General features: G+C 39.3%; 2 protein-coding genes across 3 annotated transcripts; both read left to right on the top strand.

Annotated features, from left to right (window-relative positions):
- The first annotated feature begins 1,986 nt into the window (after positions 1–1,986).
- On the top strand, positions 1,987–11,079 carry ube2d2 (ubiquitin-conjugating enzyme E2D 2 (UBC4/5 homolog, yeast)). The gene is made up of 7 exons (XM_072668093.1): positions 1,987–2,247; positions 3,597–3,660; positions 5,472–5,503; positions 5,618–5,695; positions 6,628–6,733; positions 8,101–8,194; positions 9,810–11,079. The coding sequence occupies exons 1-7, from the start codon at positions 2,224–2,226 to the stop codon at positions 9,853–9,855; spliced, it is 444 nt and encodes a 147-aa protein (XP_072524194.1). The 5' UTR covers positions 1,987–2,223; the 3' UTR covers positions 9,856–11,079.
- Positions 11,080–13,375: 2,296 nt separating this feature from the next.
- LOC140544492 (CDGSH iron-sulfur domain-containing protein 1) lies at positions 13,376–22,442 on the top strand. 2 transcript variants are annotated; one of them, XM_072668081.1, is made up of 3 exons: positions 13,376–13,550; positions 17,762–17,934; positions 20,703–22,442. In XM_072668081.1, exons 1-3 carry the CDS (start codon positions 13,478–13,480, stop codon positions 20,790–20,792), a joined length of 336 nt encoding a protein of 111 aa, XP_072524182.1. In that variant the 5' UTR covers positions 13,376–13,477; the 3' UTR covers positions 20,793–22,442. The 2 variants fall into 2 exon arrangements, with proteins under 2 accessions (XP_072524182.1, XP_072524173.1); XM_072668072.1 differs by having other exon boundaries at positions 17,732–17,934.
- Positions 22,443–23,525: the final 1,083 nt, after the last annotated feature.

Here is a 23,525-nt window from a genome sequence, read left to right as displayed (position 1 = left end):
CACAATGTAAATTATCCTAACCTGTGACTGGATCTTGACACATTTGATAGTTTTCTTATGGGATCTACAAGAAATGTAACTATTATTAGTCATTTCAATGACTATTAGAATGCAAAATCATCAGGTTCTAGATTTCTTTCAGTAGTGAAGATAAAGAGGGTTTTGGAAGATGTGTTGGAACACAAACACTACATGGAAACTTTATGGACTAAATAAAATCCAAGGTACAGAACACCACCCCTCCCATTCCTAGTGAGCTGCAGTAAAGTATACACATTAAGTGTATAATACTGCTCACTACCTTCACAGCCCCTTCATGATCTTCAGCCCCTTCAAGAGTCCTCTACTCTTACTGCTCTCCTCGTACCCTCAGTTCATCAGACAGCAGTTTAATTCCATGCGTAGAAGACCCTTCCTAAACTGACTGTGGAATTCTCTAATCCAGTCTCTCCGGGATTGGACTACTGTCTCTTCCTGCAAATCTCTTTTGGAGTCGTTCCTTTTTGCCCTAGAATCACAACCTGTATAACCTATGTTCCTCATCAGCTTCATAGTTTTCCCTTTCCTTTCTATGCTGTATTGTTACCTACATTTGTAAAGTGACTTTGGTATTATGAGAGGCTATATATATATATATATATATATATATATATATATATATATATATCCACATTCTTATTGTGTTAAGGCAGTGGTGGCTCAGTGCTTACAGCAGGATACTGTTTACAGGGTTGCTGGTTAGATTTCTTGGCTGGGACAGACAGTCAACAGTTTTATTGTACTGTACAAGTATTAATGACAAAGGTACATTACATAATTATCATAATAATACTTATAGAAATTATTATTCATTATTATTATAATTAGAAGTAGCAGCAGTATTAATAATAAGCACAAGTAATGAAGACAGTAAGTAAATGTGCCTATGGGTTTGCTTCACCAACCTTTCAGACAGTTTGTAACTTTTGAGTTTCACACGCAGCTCAGACCTGAGACCCTGACTGAGACACGTGACCGAGACGTGTCGAGCCCTAAGCTGCCAACGATCACATCTATTAAACACATTACAAGTGTTCATATCCAGTGTCCAGTGCACCCCGGAATCTGATTGCACGCCCTATCCGAGGTCCATTTAGGATATTAAGGACGTTGCTTATAGAAATCCATGCCTGATCCAGCAGCTGAGCTCTCCCTTCTTCTCTCTCCCTCTCTCGTCGAGACTCTCGCACTGTGTCGCGATACAGATTACTCGCATGATAATATCCCTCCGCCGGCTTAACTTCTGATCAGAGCCCTTTTTTAATTAAGTAATTAGTGTTTTATTTAGTTATTAAACATATCAACTCTAAAAAACGCCAAAAAATCGAACCCTGACCACTTTAGTCATATACATTAAATAATGAGAGTATTTAATGGGAATATAACTGTAAAATAGATCCACTGACACGTTTATTAGCATTATCAAGTACCTCAAATTTAAAAGAGATCATATTCTACACTTTGCCTGTATTTTATGTATTTAAATGATCTCATATCGTGTGGTTGTGTGCACAATGTTCAGCTATTTTGTCAATCTGATTCATCACTTATTTAACCTTAAAGCCCCTTAAGCACGGACATGTAGGATCAAGAACAGAAAAAAGATTAACGTTAGTCGTGGTTGCAATAAAAATGCTGCTGAATTTGTATCACTTGGTTTTAAATAAAGACAACTGCATGATTCAGAAAAGCTGCTAACAATGCAGGAGAACAATATTTAGAGAGCTAAATAGTCCCCCAATTTAATAAAATTTAAAAAAATCAATCTTTCTCTAAATTTAACAATGTTTTCCCATCAATTTAACAATCTGTGCCCTATATTTAATAAAATCGCTTTCACGGTGCCAGAGTGCGGCCGCGCGCAAAAATAGTGCGATGAGCTTTTGGCGGAAGGATCTCATTATAGCGGCGTGAACTGGCTTTTGCTGCTGCTGCTGTTGCGGGAGGAAGAGCCGCTTTACTCTCTCTCTCTGCTTTTAGCCGAGCTACCCTTTCAGTTTCGCCTTGAAAAAATAACACATTTCTCCTCGTATCGACCGGCTCCGTCACGCCGCCTTGATCCGAGGGATTGTTGGCTTTGAATTGCGAGGTGGTCGGTCTCGGTTTAGAGGGAACGTATAGTCGTTTTCGCCTTTTTAAAATCGAGTGTAGTTCGGTTTCACTGACAGCAGCACAGGAACAACAATGGCTCTGAAAAGAATTCATAAGGTAAGAGAAGGAAGTCATCGAGCCTGCGGTTAAAAAAGGGCCTCTTTCCGCTTCGCACTTCATGGCTTTAGCACCTCGGCTTGTTTTCCGTGCTGTTTAATCGTTAGTTAAAACAAGACAGCTCGCTACGATATCGGAATTTCACCGCGGCCGTCCGTTTGTTAGCTATCTAGCCCCGCCGGTGAGCGCTCCCCGGGTCTGCCGTTCCCAGCCTCCCCGATTTGGGCCCTGTTGGCTAGGCTACGCTTTGTACGCAAGTCCCTCTCATCGCCTTTAAACGCGTTTCGCCCACCCCTAATGTCCCGCTACCGACCCCGGGTCACAATCTGAGGTGGGCCGAGCGTTTCTAACTGCTTCTGGTTGCGATAAGCGAGCGATATTTGAGGAGAAACGTCAAGCTGCTGGGCTAGAGGTGTCTAAGCTTAGCTTAGCCCGGCTAGCTCGTGTTAGCTGGCTAGCGCCAAGCTAAGTGGGTTTGAGTGATGCCAGGCTGAAGGCCTCGCTGTAAAGTTGCTTCTCCACAGCTTTCGTATTTTCCAAAAGACTAATAAATGCCATGGGACGTGTGAGAAGGCCTTTAACATCAGATGTGAGCGAGGGGATTGTTGTTCTGTTGGTTTTGGGAGCTAACAGGCGGCTAACAACGCGTTCACTCCCCGCTGGACGATCGCTGTTCCTTCATTTTCAGGATCTCCAGCTAGATGTTGGCTAACGATCTTCTCTCCAAACAGCTTGAGGGATTTCAGGGCTCCCTGCTCCTCTCTGTGCTCGTTTTTAAACATTGGGGTGATGGCAGGAGATATCCTTCCACACCTTTAGCTTTGGGAACACTTGGTGTCGCAGGCGGATCCGTATTTATGTAAGACTGAACGTGGTTTGAAGCTTAGTCACATCTGAGACCTTCTAGCTCAGGCGCTGTAGCTGGACTTCAGTGCCCACAACCCTTACTTTTACAGCTAGCTACAGAGTCAGCCTGCCCTCTGAACACCGGCAGAGCCTTTATTTAATCTGCTAACTACCTAACCCTACTAACTTAGAGCCACCTTTACGTGGTTTGGCTGCTTGGTCCCACATTTTCTTTGTCTTTCGCTTTCAGTTACTCTTAAATTTGCTCTTTATGATTGTCCAGTTTCCGTGTTGTTTTCCCCGTTGACGTCCATTCTTGCCTCTGAGCCTGCTTTACATACGTGGGCCTAATTTAGCTCCAGTCCAGTTTACCGTCAGTCTTTCCTGTTGCTCCCATAGACCTCAGCCTCCTCCTGAAGGCTTCCTGGTTTAGTTGTAGACTGTAATTCTTACACTGCAAATGTAAAAGGCTGTTTTTTTTGTTTTTTTGTTGTCTTTTACAGGAACTGCACGACTTGGGCCGTGACCCACCTGCTCAGTGCTCAGCAGGGCCAGTAGGGGATGACAGTAAGTAGTACTCAAAAGTAATGGGCGCATTAAACTAGTCTGCCCTCGGCCTTTCTTTACAAGTAAGAGTGATTCATTAAACTATTGGCAGCAGAAAATGGTCTGTTTTCTCCTTATCCCAAATAAAATACCGTCAGGTGGGACCTGGGTGATCCAAGCTTGCTGCGTTAGCCTCGCACCTTCAGTATAAAACCAAAGAAGCAAACTTCAGACTGAGAGAGAGTTTTAAGGGATGTCCATCAAAATCATTGAGTGATAATCAAGATTATTCAGTGATTTGATGTGTTTTTTTGGGGAGGGGGGGGGTACTAGAATAAAGTTCACAGTGGTCTTGAAGGGCACTGGACATCTAAAGCCTTGTAAAGCTGCAATACAGAAAGTAGTTTAAAATTGCCCCCCTGATGGCTGAGACATTTGCTTACTATAGTTTTGACTCTCTTGTCCTAAGATGGTGTGCATATTTGCGCTATGAGTAAGACAGTAAAATGTATAATAAAGTATTGACTTACTACATCTTCCCTAAGAGCTGCTTTCTCATTAACGTGACACAGCTTAGCAGATGTGTAGGTTCACAGGTCATTTGAGATTGTAAATAAAATCACTACATTATGACCCTAGGCTCCTATCACCACTACTATTAAAATGAATCTGTGATTCTCTACAATCAGAATTATTTTTTAAAAAATATTAAGCTGCTTTGGCTGTTTATATCCCAGTGATTGGATTATCCTGGAATTTGGGTTTTTTGGTGGAGTTTCTTCTATAACGTTGGCCAAAGACCTTGCCAGAACTGTAACCTTGGTTATGGCTCAAAGGTGGATGTGGAAAAACAGATAAAAGCCAATGTCTTGCTAGGCTGTTCTACATAAGACAGGTAATTCCTGAAATTCCTTAATTGTCTAGTAGGTCTAAGAGTTGCTATGCAGCATAGCACACCACAGAGGTTGGAAGCAAGCCAGCTGCTCTGAAACATTGAACATGCCTATACTACTACTAACTATGTGCTGTACACACACATTCTCTTGTGAAGGAATTAGTGAGTCAGCGGTTACGTCACAGTATATCTGAGCATATTGTGGATTTAATCAGTATCCAAGGAACATTTGATCAGCTGCATGATATGTAAGAGTAGTTAGTTTACCTGTATGTGTAGAAGTTTTTGGTATAGACGTTAATGAGCTAAAACTTGGTAGAACTCAAACGGTTTACAATCCCAGTGTCCACACCAGTTTAAGGTTTTCATTTTGGCTCCAGTCAACCATACATTAATACACTAACCCTTAATTCCAGCTTTACAGTGTGCCCCTCAGCCCATGCCGAAATGTGTCTTTTAACAAAGAAATTAGACCTGAAAACAGATCAGAATATCACTTTGAACTCTGTCTCTGGTAGTTATGAGGATCTTCACGCAGTCATGCTTTTGGCTCACTATTGTAAAATGACATGATCGAGGACACCCACTTCCCACAGTTGCCCCTGGCAGTGGCATTAGCTGTGACATAATGTCGTGATATAAAAATGTCATTTGCTGTCTACCTGTCCTCTGAGCACTCCTGATTTGATAGCTGCAGCTCATCGCTATTTAGGATGTGGTTTTAGTCGCTGCAGGCCTTTTAGTTTGAATTGATGGCACAACCTATAAAATCTCATTTTCTGATGAACTACGGTACAGTGACAGTTCAATAATAACATAAAGATTGCTTGAAGGTCACAACAGTGGAATCTAAAAGTTTGCCTTTTTTAAAGACTATAAAACCTGGATTGGTAAAAGAGTGAATGCTCACTCAATTTTTTTTAAATGTCTTTTGCAGTGTTTCACTGGCAGGCCACAATAATGGGACCAGTAAGTATCTTCCTTTCTTGTAGGCCACTTTTTTGGTCTCCGTTCTGATATTGAGCAGTGTTTTTGGAATCCATTTCCTGTTGTAATTAAAATTTAAAAATTTCCCCCCCACAGAATGACAGTCCTTACCAGGGTGGTGTGTTCTTCCTGACCATACACTTTCCCACAGATTACCCCTTCAAACCGCCAAAGGTTAGTATCTATTCTGTCTTCTCGTTCAGAAGGGCACTTTTAAAGCCCCTGGGAACCTAAATCTGAGTTTTCTTTCTAATTAAGTTAATCTGGCTCCTCTGGGCCCCCAAAGTATGTCTTATGAATGTCTTCCCAAAGTCTAACAAAAGTCTGCTGTATTTCACCAGTTTTGCTCTCCTCTCAATGTAGAATGAATGGTCTTAAGTGTTCAGGCTTACATCAGCATAATCCTGACCAATCACAAGGCTTACATGACCCTGCCATTTCTTTTGAGTCTGAGCAAACCTGGTAGCTAAAGCTCGAGCCGCAACTGCAAGAGTTGCTGCCCCATGTGCCTTGCCGTCCCTACCGTCAGGTGTCTCTCCGCTTCCCATGCGGAATTTGGCGTTTGGGTGCTGGGACGCATGAGAGGCCCTGACGCAGCGCCGTAGCCGGAGAGATCCACTGTGCACCCGTACCCCACCCTACTGGCATGGTGTATGACTGGAGGGAAGAAGGGGACGTGGTGCAGCTGCTCACCCAGTTGTGGCTCCAGTATGTGTTTATGTAAGGGCTTGTAACTCGGCTACAGAAATTAAAATCTTAGTAATACCTAAAGATCTGTGAAGTCAAACACAGTTCAAGTTAAAAGCTTAAAAATATAACTTCTGTGTCTCAAGGCTGTGTGCGTTGCCATGGTAATGTATCGCCAGTGATGGAGGGCTGTCAGACTACACCCAGACCATTCTCAGAGAGGTCTGATGAGTGAATTTTGGTGATTTTAGAGGAGTGTTTTATATTTCTGCCATTTCTCAATACTTAACACAAGTTTAGTATTATACGATTTCAGTCTCATGTTCCCAGTGGCTTTAATGCGTAATTGAGCTCAAGTAAACGCTAAGAATCTTGATCTTTAACTTTTACCCCCCCGCCCCCGCCGTCATGCCTGTTAGGTTGCTTTCACCACAAGAATCTACCACCCAAATATCAACAGCAATGGCAGCATCTGTCTGGATATTCTAAGGTCTCAGTGGTCACCTGCCCTCACCATCTCCAAAGGTACGTATCTTGCAGAAAATATCCTTTCAGGGTCTTGGGTATAAGGTTTAATTCAACAAGTGGATGACAGGATCACGGTGACATGTTAATTCTGAACTGTTCAGATGTTGTAACTGTTGGGTGAGCAGTGGTCCTGGACTGGTATTACCAAAGCAGTTGTGAGTTAGACTGCCGATCTCTGATCTAATTCCTTTGCATTTGTGGTGATCAGTCAAGTGGTTTAGAATAGCAAGCCTTGAAACTTATCCACAACGTATTGTTTAGAGTGAGGAGTTGTTGGTCTTCCCAAAGACAACGACTCCTGATTTGGCTAATCTGGCGTTTTGTTTGGACCCCCAGTGACCCTTGTGTGAGGAACACTAGTCTCACTGGGTTTTTTTGCATTGTTATTTTGTGAGCAAATTTTTAAGTTATGTTGGTCTCCTTTTTTTATTTTATTTATTTATATATTTTTAGCAATATGAAAACCCACCGTTTCCTGCTATGATGTGCGTTTTGGCGTATGGGTTTAAAGTCCATGTAAGAAGCACAGGACAATAAGGAACAAATACTATGGGGAAAACTGTGGGTAATATTCTCTTGGAAAGTTGCCTTGTCTGGTTGGTTTCCAGAACACTTTGGCCGAAATGGTTGGTAAAAACCAAATACTGAAAATTACTGGACAGAACCCTTGACACTGAAGCAGCATTAAGATTAGGGGTACCCATTAAAAAAAATTCTAGGCCAGAAACGTGTACACACAGGACAGCAGTGTCTGTCTGGGTTACAAAACAAATCCATGAATGAAAACATACATGCAAATCAAGCAGGATATTATGCACAAATGTGTCTTAAGTTATGGGAGTGTCGATATTGAGTGATTTGGAAATTGTTTTATTAACCAAGCTGATATAAATAGGCCTGCAGTCTGACCAGAAAATAAACCTCTTAATTCAAAATGGGACTATATGCTTTAAACGACTGGTCAGCAGCACTGCTCATGAAGTGACCAACCTACCCTCTAACAGACTTTAGCTCCAATGCTAGTCAGCTTTCATCTACTTGAGGGGTGGGCAATGGAGGCTGGAGTCCTGCGCAGTTTGCTGCTTACCTGCTCTGAAAGCCTGGTGAGTTGAAATCAGGTGTGCTTGAGCAGGAAAAGCAAAAGCTGTGCAGAATTCTTGCCTCAGAGGACCGGAATTGCCCATTTCTGATCTAATTGCTGCCTTCGGAAGTTCTTGATTTAGCTAAGAATTGTGTAGGGTTGGAGGTGAAGCTTGGTGGGAACATGGATCTCCTGAAGGGTTGGAGAGCAAACAAAAAAAATGGATATTACTTGAATGGTCTCTGTTATACTGGGATACTAACTGCTTCTGTTTTTTCTACAGTACTCTTGTCAATCTGCTCTCTGCTGTGCGACCCCAATCCGGATGACCCCTTAGTACCCGAGATTGCCCGCATCTACAAGACTGACAGGGAAAAGTAAGTGTTTTATTGCAGTGTAACTCATATAATTTCCCCCAGACACATTTGGCTCCTAATGCTTTTAGCAAGGGTTTTAATTAATTTATTAGTGCTCTACAGGCATTTATTAAGCTTTAGGATGGCAAAATTCTGCTGTGGGATCTGGAAGTATAAAAACAAAAGTAGAAATGGATTTTGATTAGATCTAAAGGTGTATCTTAATCTATCTTAATCTTTACATTACAGTGCAAAAGTCACCTGAGTGCCATTTTTGAAAAGATGCTTATCTGGGCTGTAAGTGAATACAAATACAAATGAATATTATGTAAGTCAGTGAGCTTAACCGTTTCCAAATATTTCCTTAAGAAAGCCCAGTACTACCCAATACTTGGATTGACTAATCAGCGTTTTAAGTTGAGTTGCGTGTGCTGCTGGAAAAGTGTGGCTAGAGACCTCAGGGAGAAATCTGGAGCCAGTGTTCCTTTGACTAGCTCATTTCAAAATGTTCAGGTTTTCTTTTTACTGTGTTTTTTAATTCTAGTGGTCAATTACATTTTAACAAGCAAAAAAGGACTTTAATGATCGTTTAGACTGCAGACTGTTGTTAATGTCTGTACTAATTATCTGGATTTAGCCATGAAAATGGCCTCCGCTGCTGATACGGCATTAAACAAGCTAAAAACATGCTTATTGCCCAGAATGGTTTAAATGGTGTCAGAACACCGGAGTATTGAAATAATTTAAAATCCTTGAAATTTTGGTTTTGGTTACACAGCATGTTTGGTTCCCTTCATGTGATCTGTGGGTTTAGCCATGTTATATTGACGTGGTTGTTTGCTGAAATGAATGGACCTAATCAGAAAAGACGCAATGTTTCAATGTCATTGTGAAGATATGAGGGAATCAGTGTATTTGTCTATCTAGAACAGCTCTTCGGGTAAGACCATCTGTCTCCTGTTTCCTGTGAGGAAGTAAACAGACCATTTCTGAAGTCTGAGATCCTGAGAATGCCACAGATAAACTGTGTACCGTGGATACTGAGTGACCCATCACTGAAATTTGGAGTTTTAAAGCGTATAGATTAAAGTAGCACTTAACAGCAGTCTAGATTTTCTAGACCTTCCTCAGCATGATCACAATCTCTTAATTCGTCTGGTATGTTGCACATGAGAAATTTGTTTTGGTGCACATGTATGACATGTAAGAGTACAGACAAGACCCATACAAGTGTTGTCTGACAGGTATTTAAACGAGGGATTATGGGAAGATGAAAATAAGGACATTAAATACTATAAATACTGATAAGTATATCAAATGTAAAAATAGCTTAATTTGTCTAAACTTACTCACTAATGCTCTCAACACTTAAAGCACTGAAGGTGTTAGAAAGGTCTTTTAGAATTGCGAAACAAGATTGAAGTTGAAAGTGAAAGCAAAGCAAACCAGAAAGAACCAAACGCTACTACAGTGCAGACGGTCAGCTGACACGAGACTGACTTGACTTAAAATAAACAGTTGACGGTCACACTCCCATGGTGAGTGGCTATGAGTGCTTCCTTGCAAGTCTCGTTAAAGTGAAGTGAATTGGTTTTACTGAAATTCTAATTGTTTTTTCCCCTCTTTTTCTCCTCAGGTACAACAGAATAGCTCGGGAATGGACACAAAAGTATGCAATGTAGTTTTGGAGTTAGAATCATGGTGGGAAAAAAAATACACCTCTCCATCTTAAGGTTAGGGGAGATTTGAAAGTTTAAGAGAAAAAAAAAAAAAGCTAAAGAAAAAAAACAGATCTTGTTGGTTTCCATTGGAGTGCTTTCTTTAAGCCACGCCTCCCCTCACCAGAGCACCTGCCCCCACTCCCCACCCTGCCCCACCCTCCTGGTAGCCATGGTGTACATACTTTCAAACTTCGACTGTAGCTCAAATCCAGCTATTTCCCCTCCACCACCAACTTCCCCACCCGAAAAACAAACAAACAAAACTCCATGTCTCTTGCTTTACCGTCTCCGTTGCTATGGTGACATGCCCGCTGCTTAGGGTCAGCCAGTCTCAATTTTTTGCAGTTGAAAATGTTCATGACTCTAAAAGCATTCCTTGTTTTTAAGCACTGGGGAGGGAGGGATTTTTTTTTTTTTTCTTTTTCTTTTTTTTTTTTTTTTTTTTTTTCCCTTCCCCAATTTGTGATATAGTGGAGATTGAGGGATATGTTCTTTATATTTTTCCATTTATTCCATTTCCTGGGCTTCCGGATGCATCTTGGATCAGGAAAAGGGTTTTTGTTTTGTTCCTTTCTTTTGGCAGAGGAGGGAGGGGGTATATGCTGGCTATCTTTTTTTTTTTTTTTTTTTTTTTTTTTTTTTGTATAAAATCTATAAGGAATTCTTTTAAAATCATAGCAGGTTATTAATGGAAAAATGTTGGACCTGTGGGTCCTCTCTTCTGGATCATTCTAAAGGACTTGAATACTATGAATATAATGTTTTTTTTTTTTTTGTTTTTGTTTTTTTTTTTGCCCCATTTTCCATAACCAATACTGTCTCTACCCCTTCCCTTAGCCACGACCAATTCATCATTCTCTCTCTGTTCTTGAGGATTTTGGACCAGTTATTTAAAGCAGATTATTAGTTAAGCACGTGTTATGAATTTTGTTTTTCTTCTCCCGCGCCCCCCCCGCCCCCCACCCCTCCCAAATAACTTAGTTCCATTTTAGCTGCATTTATTTCCCCCCCCCTCTGCTCTTGTTGAATTAGATGCTAACATGGCTGAGACAGACTCGATTGGGTCCCCGGGTGAGAGGACACAACTCCTCACAGACAAACTTCTGTATATTTAATTTCCTGACAGGCTCGTTGAGCTTTGTGTGTTGATTAAAACTGTGTAATAAAATGATTACTAAAGTCTGATCATGGTATGTGATGGAATTTTTATAAAAAGAAAATACATATTAGAGCTGGAAAATATGATTTATTATATCATGATTTTTTTTTTTTTGTATTTTCTTTCCACAATGCTTTTCTGAGCATATTGAGGATATTGTTGGTGCTTAATAAACACTGATCAACTGCAGGTTTCATTGTAAGTCTAATTAGACAGGTTTAGTTAAAGTGCAGCAGATGTAAAATATAAATCTTGATACTCCGTATGAAAGAGTATCTGAAGAGTCGTGTTCAAAAATCTGTTGCTACTGATGTATGCCTTTTAATGCCTTGAAATATCACCATAGTGTGTTTTTACTGTATTGCCCAGCCTATCTATCTATATATAATAAAATGTGAGTATAGCAGCTTCAGAATCCGGTTGATGTAACTGGTGTAGCTGCATAACTAACCATTTAAAATTAGTTTTTTGTTTGTTTTTAGTTGGGCCATAAAATAATTCTTGCTTCAATAAAGAGCCGTTTTCAGTTATAATGGTTCTTTATGGAACCAAGAAGAGCTTTTCTTTAGCATAAATTAAAGACTTGTGTAGCACCTTTTTATTTGTGTAAAATTTGTATAATTATTTTTTTTTTTTGTCCACTTGTCAATAGAAGCACATGTACAGTTGTCCAGTGTGTGACTTGGTTTTTGCAGCAGTGGAGTAAAAGTGAATTACACTGCTAGTTCATACAAGTCTGCTTTTGAGGAAATAATTGGGCCCAGCTGATCCCACCTAAAACCTCGAAAGAAGTTACACAGCTTCTGTTTAACACTGATAAATGATGTAAACAAAGTCTTTGTTTTGGAGTTAAAAAGTAATTCTGCAGAAACTGTAGTCTGAGGCAGAATTGTGAAAGAAGCCAGATGCTGGAAGTGTTTAATGCCTCTGAAAGCTGGATTTAGAGATGATTTTACATGGCCTGTTTGTGAATACCTGTCAGATCTTTTTATTATGATTTTGGAGAAGTTTTGTCTAATGTATTTTTGCCTGTAAAGCATTCATGGTGGACAGGTCTATATACAGGGCTAGTAAGACAAGATAGTCCTTAAGGACCTTTTTAAATTAATTTTCTCCCAGATTTACAACTAATTACACCGTCACCATCACACACCGAACACATGCAGGTTCACCAGTGGTTTTAGGTAGTAAATATGAAGACCTCTGGTTCCTATCACCAGCACTGTAACAAAGTAGGAGTGGTATGTTTCTGTACACTGATCCATTTCACACCAAACTCTGAATGACCATTTAGATCTTGACTGTTTACTTATGCTTTCACAGCGTTACACCAAGGCTTGTGTTTTCATGTTTCACCTCTTTGTGAGCAGGCAGAGCAGCATGTAGATGTGTAGGTTGATAAGAAAATCACTATTCAATTTTGCTCTCTCAAAGTTTTAAGATCCATTGATGCAATAAACTGAATATCTCTCACACAAATAAAGCCATGTGAGAGAGAGAGAGAGAGAGAGAGAGAGAGAGAGCTCTGCGATGGCAGATCATGTGGAGTTATTTCAATCTGGGTCAGAAGAGTATCAAAAGGGAACCAATACTCATAAAGGTAAAACATTTGAGTATTTTTTTTTTTTAAATAGAGAATATGTTCATTTAATTACTCATTTTCAAAGCAGTAAAAATGTATCATTTGACCAGTGTGTCCAAACCTTTGTTCAGGACTATATTAGTTTTTGTAAATTAACAGATAATGAATTATTAATTATGAATAAAAAGTATAAACAAGATCATGTGAATACTAACCTAACTTTAAATGTCAGTGTTTTTATAGGATTTTTTTAATTAATTATTTTTTAATATAATAATAAGATAAGATAATCCTTTATTAGTCCCACAGTGGGGAAATTCAGTGTCACAGCAGAAAGGGATAGCAAGACACTCAGTTACAAAGAAATGTAGATAAATATTTTTAGAAAGATATGTAAACTCTAAAACCTCAAAATCACACACACATATATATATATATATATATATATATATATATATATTCACATCATTATAATGAATAAAGGTTTTAGTAATTCGTTGGTTTATTATTTATAATATATGAATCCACTCCGTCACACTTAAAAGCATCTGATTTTCTGTGATTTTTTTGTTAATAAAAAACTCATATATCATATATATATATATATATACACATCATATATTTTTAAATGATAGATTTACGCAACCGGTGCTCTTGGCCCCGCCCAGCGTCTTCATGCGTAAGCAGGCCAGCCGAGCTTTCAGCTGATTGGTCAACTCGGCGATGACGTTGCGGTTCTAGTTTACAATCTGTCAGAGGGAGCGATCCGGGCGACCTTGTAGAGCAGCGGACTGCTAAATCTCTTATCGCCCAGTTCACCCAGTTCACCTCAAACCAGCAACATGCCGCTGCAGCTGTCAGCGCTTTCAAGTCTGACCAGCCCGGCGGGGGTCTCTGGGATCAGGGTCTCTAAAGGTAAGGCTTTCTTGGGCTGATTGGGAGCTGTTAGCAACAGCGAGACGCATGGTCCAACGTTAAGCTGGCTAATAACATATAACACAGCACCTGGTGCGAGCTACTCTACCTTCAGCTACCCTCTCCTCCCAAAACACCCAGTTAAACCAGCCAGTATAGCTACCGTATTTAACCGCAGTGAGCCTCAGAGAGAGGCGTGTGTTTACACTAGCTGCGACTACTGAATACCGTCTTAAGACGTTTTAAGTGCTAAAAGTAGTCACGGTTTGTTTAATTAGTTTAATTTAATTAACCTCTAAAAGCCTTCAGATAATTGTCAACATTATTCTTTAATACTGGAGTATTTTATTAAACCTAGCAGATTATTTAAAAATATAAACAACGCTTCGCAAATAGGACTTTTATTTTGTATCGTATTTGGAATTTAAATAGCTAGCTAGCTACATCAGAAATGTAAATATGTTTTATTTTATTTTTTTAATAAAACATATAAAACACCTCATACAAATGTAAATGCATTTACAATTGTACTCAAAAACTTTCTGTATAAAAAATAATCCAGCAGGGAGCAGAAAATGTATAGTAAGTTAATTATATACATATTATTATATTTATTATATTTATATAGTTTTTAATATAATATTTCTATGTTAATTTATACCTAAATAAGATCATTAATTATCACTCTGATGTAGCAGAAGTCTTAAAAGAACATGAATCAAATACCATACACTTGGGTTTAAGTAGCTAAAGCCACAAGTATACCCATTGTTTGTTTTTCTGTGTCCATCCAAAGAGAGTGAGAAGCTTAATCTGTGTAATTCTGTTTACCTACACTAAGCTAGGTATTTCATAACCGTGCATAACACGAGGGTGAAGTTCGCTTGCAGCCATTAAGCACATTTTACCTGCCTCATCTGTTAAGGGTGAATAGAAAACTGGAACAAGCAGGCAAGCTCACAGTGCTGGAGTCTCTCTGTACGTGATGTGAAGTGCTCTGCTGATCTGCAGCCTGGTCAATGCACAGACAAACTCCCTATGCAACCAATAGAGCTTTAGTTATTTAGCTAAGTGTGACGGGTTAAAAAATCCACATTTCTGCCCTCCTTGCCAGTTCTGCAGCAGTGGCCCTAGGCCCTAGGCCACTGGATGTGTTCTCAGCTCTCAGTGTACTTTTCCGATTGCAAATCTCTTAAAGCTTCTGGAGCTCAGGCCGTGTCCCCGTGTTGAGGAGGTGAGCATGAGCTAGAATGACCAGTAGGGAAATAACAGAGAAGCAACTAGTGTAAATAATCAGTTCATCAATTCTAGCTTTATCAATGTGGTTGTTGGTGGTAATCTATGCACAGTGTCCAGTACTGAGTCCATTCTTACTGTGTTTCCTTCCAATTGTGAACACTGTGTGGGAATTTTTAGGGTGCTGATAAGAGTATATTGGAAATTTGAGTGATGAAGGTTGCTTATATCCAATCAAATCTACTCCATTATAATCAAATAATAACTTAAAATGTATTATTTAACAGTTCTCACCATAGATGTCTTGTCATTGTAATTTCTGTGGATACTCAATACGCAATTTTATAAATGTATTTCTACATTTTTTTTAAATTTAAATGTATTTTAAATATTTTTTTTGTTATAATTCATAACCTTTAAACAAATCTTATTCACCCAGTAAATATGGCAGGGCTGTGGTTGATGAGATCCATGGAGGCCACACCTCACAACTTACAGGACTTAAAGCATCTGCAGCTAATGCCTTGGTGTCACAGAATACTTTCAGGTCTTGTGGAGGCCATGCTCTAACAGGTCAGAGCTTTAATTGTTATACCTGATCAGTGTAAAACTCCATAAGTACTAACTTAGCATTTCCTGATATCCCACCAGCGTACCTGTACTACTCTAAACCAGCGCAGTAGCTAATGGCTGAACCTATCGCAGATTTCTTGTGACTTTTGACCCACAAAGGCCCACATACCATAGTCAAAACAGAAAGCATTTTATGCTAGATTTACGGCACTGTCACTGTTGTTAGTTGCTCCGCAGAACATACCGGTTCATACCGGTGTATGAGTTTGTAGATTGTGTGCGGGTAAAGAAAGGCAGGTCCCTCTTGCTCCTTTAATCAAATCACGAGTTAATCTTTACAGTGCAGCAGCCTGCACTGCGGTGCACGCAGGTCATGGCCAAGTCGTTCTTAACACAGGCAGGCTGACACCACTGTTTGGTATGTGATGAACATTGCTGTAAGGATTTGATTGATTTTAACCCCTTACAGGTGAGGTCAGGTAGTAACATTCTATGGTAAGTTCTTTGCTCTAGCTTATCCCAAAGGAACTAGCTGGAGCTCCATCACTTTAGAGAACACAGTTCCACTGCTTCACAGGCCAACGCTGGGGGACTTTACACCCCTCTAGCAGACACTGGACATTAAGCTCATATGTCTTTATACAAGCTGTTTGTGCAAAGCTGAAGATCTGTGTGAGCAATGAATGCCCTTTAAAGAAGCTGAATTCTCTGATTGGAAGTGTAGCTTCGCTAGTAGGTTCTCAATAATGGAGAAGAGCTAACGTACGTAACGTACCGAGGTCACACACTGGTCTACCTGTAAACAGTCACTCATTAGAACCATTTAAATCCATCACCGGCTACTGCTAGTCAGGCTGGTCAGGTAAACGATGGGTAATGGGCAAGTGAGCTGAAGATGTAGGGTACATATTCCTGGCTCACTCTTAATCACATGGAACATAAGTTTTTGTCCAATTCTGAAACATAGTCACCTGTTATTTTACTGCACATTGATGTGAGAAAGTAGTTTTGTTAACATGCAGTATTTTCAATATGCAGCTAAACTGCATTTCAGTATAACTAAAAGACTGCAGTAGAAACCAGTTTAAATAGCATTCATATGCATGAAGTAGTGCTCTAGTTCTGTTTGGGAGGTTGTCGGAGATGACATTGTAAATCTTAACTGTTGTAATTTATAGTAACAGCAAAATAGTAATAAGTAATTATACTGAGCAACATGTGGTGCTTTTACATAATGGATATTTGCTTTCTGTCGAGTACAGGCCAGCGGTCAAAGCACTTGGCTGAGGCTCAGAGAGTCATGTGTTGGAAGCCAGTTCGTGGCTATTGCTCCTGTCCTGTTGGGTCTAGATAATATTAGCTGCCGTAGGCAAAGGTGCTAACCAAATAGAAAAGGTTTAGCCACAAATATGGCATTGAAGGTCATAAAATATAAATGATGAAATGATTTTTTTTTTTTTACTCTTAACATTCATGATGATGCCTAATACCAAGGCTGAAATACAGTCCTCATATAATAAACTGATTCTAAACAGTCCACAGGCCAGTAATGTCCAGCTCATTGTGGTTTTGTGGTCAGACACTGACCTCTGATAAAGGTCCAGAAGAAAACAGAAGTCAAGTTTGATTTACAGCTGATCACTTTAAATAAAACATTTATATTTGATGTAACGTGGTGGTATTATTGGTGGTGGTAGAAGTAGTAGTATGATTGCTATTAGTAGTTATTAATAGCACTAGCAAGGGTAGTATTATTAGAAGTGGTAGAGGATGTTAGTGGTAAGAGTATACTGAATAAAATTCAAATGTGTGCCTCATTTAAACATGTGTAAAATATATTACATTAGCACAGTTGTCTCCAAAAGTAAGTAAACTAAATGAATGTGAAATGATAATTCATGAGTATTAGTGATGGCAATGAAATCACTGTTTTTCTACTACGCTACGCTAATAAAATCTGTTTTTAATTGAAGCTCTTCAGCTCATCAGTGCCTAATATAAGCATCTAACAGTAGACTATCATACTTAAACTACTCAAACACTCGACTAAGCCTCAGGAAATTACACACAGCTGACATCACATCATAGTGAGAGTGTGTGACTGTTTCAGAATAGATTTGTTAAGCCAGCTTCTTCTGCTGCTATTGGCCGATTAGAAATGTGCCTTCTCTAATGAATGTGTTGTTGAAATTATGTACATATCTAAATCCGATATGTAAATGCAATTTTTCAGTGTTTTAACATGGTCATTGTAACAGTAGCACTATTATAATAATCAATAACCTGTTATAAGGTAGGTGCTTCACTATTAGTAGTTTTCTGATAGAGTCTGGGATGGATATCAGAGGCCCTGCTGGTGTGTGCGTTTGCAGATCACCTGACCATCGTCGTTCCTGTTGCAGTGGCTGCGGCTTTGGGCACCTACCTGCTCACCAGATACTTCAGTAGCCAGAGCTGCTCAAAGGGCAAGGTGAACCTGGAGCACAACAAAGACAGCGCCAAAGTGGTGCACAGCTTCGACATCGAGGACATTGGCAAGAAAGCCGTCTACTGCCGCTGCTGGAGGTCTAAGAAGGTGGGTTGTGCGGTGGGAGGGCATTGTGGGTATTAAGGTGCAGGGAAGGTTTACTACTGTGTGTGCTGAATCAGAACTGTGAAGTAGTGTGAATTACTAAGTTTAAAGAAGAATTAACTGTTTTTTTATTTAAATGTAATTCTGATATTTTGCAGAACAAAATAGAGCAAAATAAAATATGGAGATGCCCAATGATACCAGGACCATGGCAGTTTGGGCAGATCATTGTGTAAAATGTTATCTACACTGAAAACATATTCAGATGTGATTATATTAGATTTTGGTGGTGCTGGACTAATATGCTAAAATATCTGCATTTTATTCACATTATCATTCTATAATATACATGGGGCTATTTTATTAGTTATGTATATTTAATTCTGTATATTGCAGTCTCAGTATATTTGGTCCCAGTTTCGGCCTTTTCTAAATGTGTGTCTGTGTGTGTGTCTGTGTATGTGTCTGTGTATATATGTATGTATATCAAATTAAATCAATTAATAATAATAATAATAATAATAATAATAATAATAATAAATAACCAGCAGACCAACTCAGAAAAAGAATAAGAATAATTTATTCATGTTGTGTTGCTTAATTTGAGTTTTATTACTCATAAGTGAATCTAAAGGTAAAACATAATAGGTTTATATTGGTGTATTATCTTATTAGTGCAGATTTTAAACTGGCTGTTGTAAAATGTGGGAATACAAGGATGTTCTCATTGTTATAAATCATTTTCTGATTATTGTTGATGTCCGCAGATTGACTCGTTGTCCTGCATTATTATTTAATTGTTATTGCCATGGAGATGAATGCCTAGTCTAAGTTTACCTGATCTAGATCAATGAACAGGACCGCCTGGGTCAACGGCTGTAGTCTAGACAGTTTGTTTTAGTCTAGGACAAGTAGAGGCTTCATAGTAGTTGAATCTAAAACAAGGCTGAGACCACTGTAATAGAGACATTATGCTAGATGGTGAGGCTACAGACGTTTTGTGTCCATCTTTCTGTTAGAGTGCATACAATAAAATGTGTAGCTGTTGAGATGACATGATTGATGTGTAAATGTAGTGTTGATATTTGGGCTGTTGCAGTGCCACATCATGGTGGCAGAGAAGGTGTTGGTATGTAAGAAGTATAAAAAGTCTATAAGTTGAAGCTGTATATAATTGAACCCTAAAACATGAACCCATAAATTAGGCTGACTGAAGCGTGTAATGCCAGAAGCCACCCAGCACGGCAGTGAAGTGGAACTTTTCTGCTTCTCTTTGCGAAAAAGAGAAGTAGAACATTTGCGAGAGCTTTTTTTTTTTTTTTTTTTTTTTTTTTTTCAGGTTCTAAATGTAAGCAGCTCTCGTCGGTGCATGTTATTTGCAGCTGGTACACTGGAGTGTGCTCCACATTGTGCAGTAGATGCTTCTGGTTTAAAACGTGCAGCCACTTTACATAGCTTTGCTCTCAGGAAGCAAAACTGTCAATGAGGGGCAAGGCTTTAAGTTTTAGACCATTTAACAATGCATTGAGCTAAATGGTGTGACTACCAGAGGTTACAAGTGGGGTAAAAGAAGTTATTGCCGCAATGACAAAGATGCCAGGGCTCCCAGCTTCACTTCTCTCTGCTGTGCTTCTCTCCATTCTGGATTTCACTGACTAAACACACTCAGGGCATCCTTTTGAAGGAGTTAAGGATCTCCACCGCCCCCACAGTCGAGGCTGGATCAAACTGGAATCTCGTGTAAAGAAATATGTACAAGTTCAGACAGTTGCTTACGGCGCCTCAAGTTGCCTAGGCTTGTACCTCGCACACCATTACAAGGAGGCCTTGCTCTTGACTGGTCTCCAGGGAAAGTTAAGAGTCCTCCTCAACTTAAGATCAAGACAAAATTGAGGCAAAATGATGTGGAGACCAAGATACGACTGAAAACATTCACAGCAACACTAGATCAGATACAGTGCCGATCTAACACATTTGATGCATGATGTTCTGAAAGACCTTCTTGGTTTGAGCAGGTGTATCTCACTCTTCAGACAGATATGAACTGTAGGAGTTATTGCTGAAGTTTTATTGTACATGCTTAAAATTAAGGTGCTTCTAATGGTTCTTTAATCAATGCCGTAGAACCACTTTTGTAAAAGAGGTTTTTGTGTGAAGAACCTTTTTTACAAAATTAGATTTAAAGGTTATTTACCAAATATCTGCATATTCATATTACTGCATTAATATTCCTATTATAGACATAGGGCTCTTTTAGTAGTTACGTCAATTGCAATTCTCTATATTGCAGTCCAGGTCAATTTGGTTCCAGTTTCAGCCTTTAGCCTCTAAATGTTTGCTTAATCAGCATCAGCAGAAAAACATTGAATAGCACAGCTCCCATTATGTCTGATCATTATTTATTAAGAGCTTCATCATTGAATGTGGCATTGCAGCATAGTCCTTGGGTAATATATATAAATTATTTATTTTTTATATTTATAAATAAATGTATTTATTTTAAATGGTTCTTCTATGGCTTTGCTTAAAGAACATTTTGCAGGTTCTTTTTAAGAGTGTAGAAGATCTACAATTGCTTACACTGTCCATTGTGCTCATAAAGAATCGTTTCTTTGCTGTGTGTTGAAAAAAGCTAAAACTGTCCTACTCCAAGCTCCATCACGAACAGATCCACAACTAGCCAAGACACTTAAGGTAATGTTTTGTCTAGAGTTGGGTTGTAACTTTTTATTTTTTTTATTTATTTATTTTTTCCCTTGACTTCTCGACAGTTCCCCTACTGCGATGGTGCACACACCAAACACAACGAGGAGACTGGAGACAACGTGGGTCCTCTCATCATCAAGAGAAAAGATGCGTAATTGGGCTCTCTGTGGGCCTCCGTCGTGCTGCTGTGTTAAATGTCTGGAGTTAAGGGTCATGTGTTTATGAGTATGTGCAATCATATCCACATGTCATTACAGGGTCCTGTCATTCCTGTATCTTCTCAAATACTGTGCAGAATGTTGGGAAACGTCAAAATCAAATACAGTATTTTCATCAATCTCTCTATTGAGTGTGTCATACTGTTTATGAAACTCTGTGAAAGCCAGTTTGCTCGTCGGCATAAGATCGCTTTAATGCAGCTGCTCGACTCAAACCACAGACACACTTCCTGCTCTCACAGAGAAGTCTCTCGTTTTTTGTCTGTCTCCCCCCTCTCCCCTTTAAAAGGCTTCAACCCACAGTGCCTGTGCTCAGGCCTGCGTTACAAAACATGACTGCTTTAAGTGTTAAACCTTAACTGTAAAGCTCTCAAAGGACATAGACGCTAACACGAACATACGTCTAGAATGTTTAAATATTCAAGACCATTTTTACATGAGTTGTCCATGATGTCCATGTTTAAGGGACAGTTCAGCAAAAAAGAACAACTAATGAACACAATTTTTCACTTAGGACAGATGTATTTTTCAGTCAGCCAAGACATGCACATGTTAATGTGCTTCTTTTTTTTCAGTGATAGATGCTAGGCTAACATTTCTAACAAACACTGTGCTTAGATAGTCACCTCCATCTCATTTTGGTAAATACATGCCCATATTTGCTTGAATATATGTTAGCATTTGTAGTAAAGATTTAGATTTGGTACATCAGCTGGGTTCAACCTTTTTGAAATTTGAAATGATACTATGCTAAAAAAATGCTTTAAGGTTCTCAAAATGTCTGCTCCATCATTCAGAGAACTTTATTTTTGGGTTTATGGACTACAGTAACTCCTAGATTTGTCTGTGCCAAACAGGCCCTCCGTACTTGATTCAATGGTCAAAAGCAAATCTGTACCAAGAGCCCTTTTAGCTTAAAGTATGGCTCGGCTTGACCAACCACCCTTCAAAATCCACGGAAAATCCACGGAAAGGATTTTTTCTGTCCTGGTACCGAAGTGGTAGAACAGACTTCCCCTGGGTGTCCGAACGGCGGAGTCGCCAGCTTTCTTCAAACACTGAATAAAGACCCACCTTTTCCAGAGTACTTGGACAAAGAGTAGAGTATGTTGAGTACTGTGGTCTCCATACTGACTTTTGTGTTTAGTAGTATCTAAGCTTAGAGGTATCTTTTGGATCCAAGTCTATGTAAACTAGCTAAGGGTATTTTTTGGAGGAAACAGTAAAGCACTTTTGTGAGTGGCTTTAGATAAGGGTGTCTGCTTAATGTCTTAAATGTAAATGTATGTATAGAGCTGAGATTGGGGACAGTCTAAGTCCAGTGTTTGTTAGCAAGGTTAGCAAAGGGCCACGTTTAAGACAAGCCACTGACAGACTCTTGTTGTATGCTCTAATCATGTCTCACCCACATTTTGTTTTTTGTCACATTTGGAGGGACAATAAATAAATAATATAAGATAAACCGTCAGTCTGTAATTGCTACAAAACCATTTGGGCTGGTTTCTCACCCACCTGAGCTTTTAAACGGTGATATGAATGTGCCTGTACAAGTGAGGCATATATTTTGAATAAACATGATTGGAAGTAGTTCATCTGTGCATCATATATTTATCATTTGTTCTGCTGTTGAATCTTCCCAGCTATTTGAAAGGCAAATGGCAGTTTACCTTTACTATCTGACGTTTTGGGTTGTTGTGTTTTTTTTTCTTTTTCTTTTTCTGATGAGCCCTCTTAACTCATTAAATGTTGTACATAGGCCCACACGTCTCTCATAATTAACATCAGTTTTATTGACCCTAAACTGGAACCCTGTGGGACTCCATACAATACACTACAAAATCATTTGATCTGGTTTCTCACCCACCTGTGCTTTTAAACAGTGATGTGAATGTGCCTGTACAAGCGAGGCATATATCTGTTGAATAAACGTCGCTGACAGTAGTAGTTATTCTGTGCATCATATATTTAGCATTTGATCTGCTGTTGAATCTTCCCAGCTATTTGAAAGTTAAAGGCCAGTTACCCTGAAATGGAGCCCTGTGGGACTACATAAAATATTACTGCTGTTACCAAATCATTTGTAGTAGTTTCTGGATCTAGGATTAATAGCCGGTTAATAAACCTATAGGGTGACCTCTTATGACTGGTATAAAATAGTTTGGATCTTGATCACTGGAACTCTTTGCTTTATACAGGAAGGGATAGTTAAAACATGTGCTATCATACAGGCATGATTAGTGTACACACTTGCTACTTGATTATAAACTGTAAAACTTACCGTCCACTTTATGAGCTCCACTTGCATTACAGGTCACTTCGTGGACAAATGTTTGTGGACACTGCCGCTAATAAATGCATTCAGCTACGTTAGATTGCACTCATTGCTGACACAGATGTGCAAATGTGCGCACACACAGCTTGTCTAGTCCTTCTAATGAAGTACTAGAGCAGAAAAAAGGAACCTCTTGGCATCATGGGCTAGATTAGTATAAAGCCCGCCCAGCATTGAGCTGTGGAGCAGTGGAACTGTGTTCCCTGGAATGGTGATGCTCTATCCAGTGCTTTGGGGCTTAGTTTTGCAGTTGAGAAAGAGTTGGGGTGGTGATCATCCAACATCCTGACTAACACTCTATCACTAACACTCTTGTAGCCGAATGCAGTCAAATCCTC

This window comes from Salminus brasiliensis, chromosome 2 (assembly GCF_030463535.1).
Source record: "Salminus brasiliensis chromosome 2, fSalBra1.hap2, whole genome shotgun sequence".
Classification (NCBI taxonomy): Eukaryota; Metazoa; Chordata; class Actinopteri; order Characiformes; family Bryconidae; genus Salminus; species Salminus brasiliensis.
This window is presented reverse-complemented; position numbering and strand designations above follow the sequence as displayed.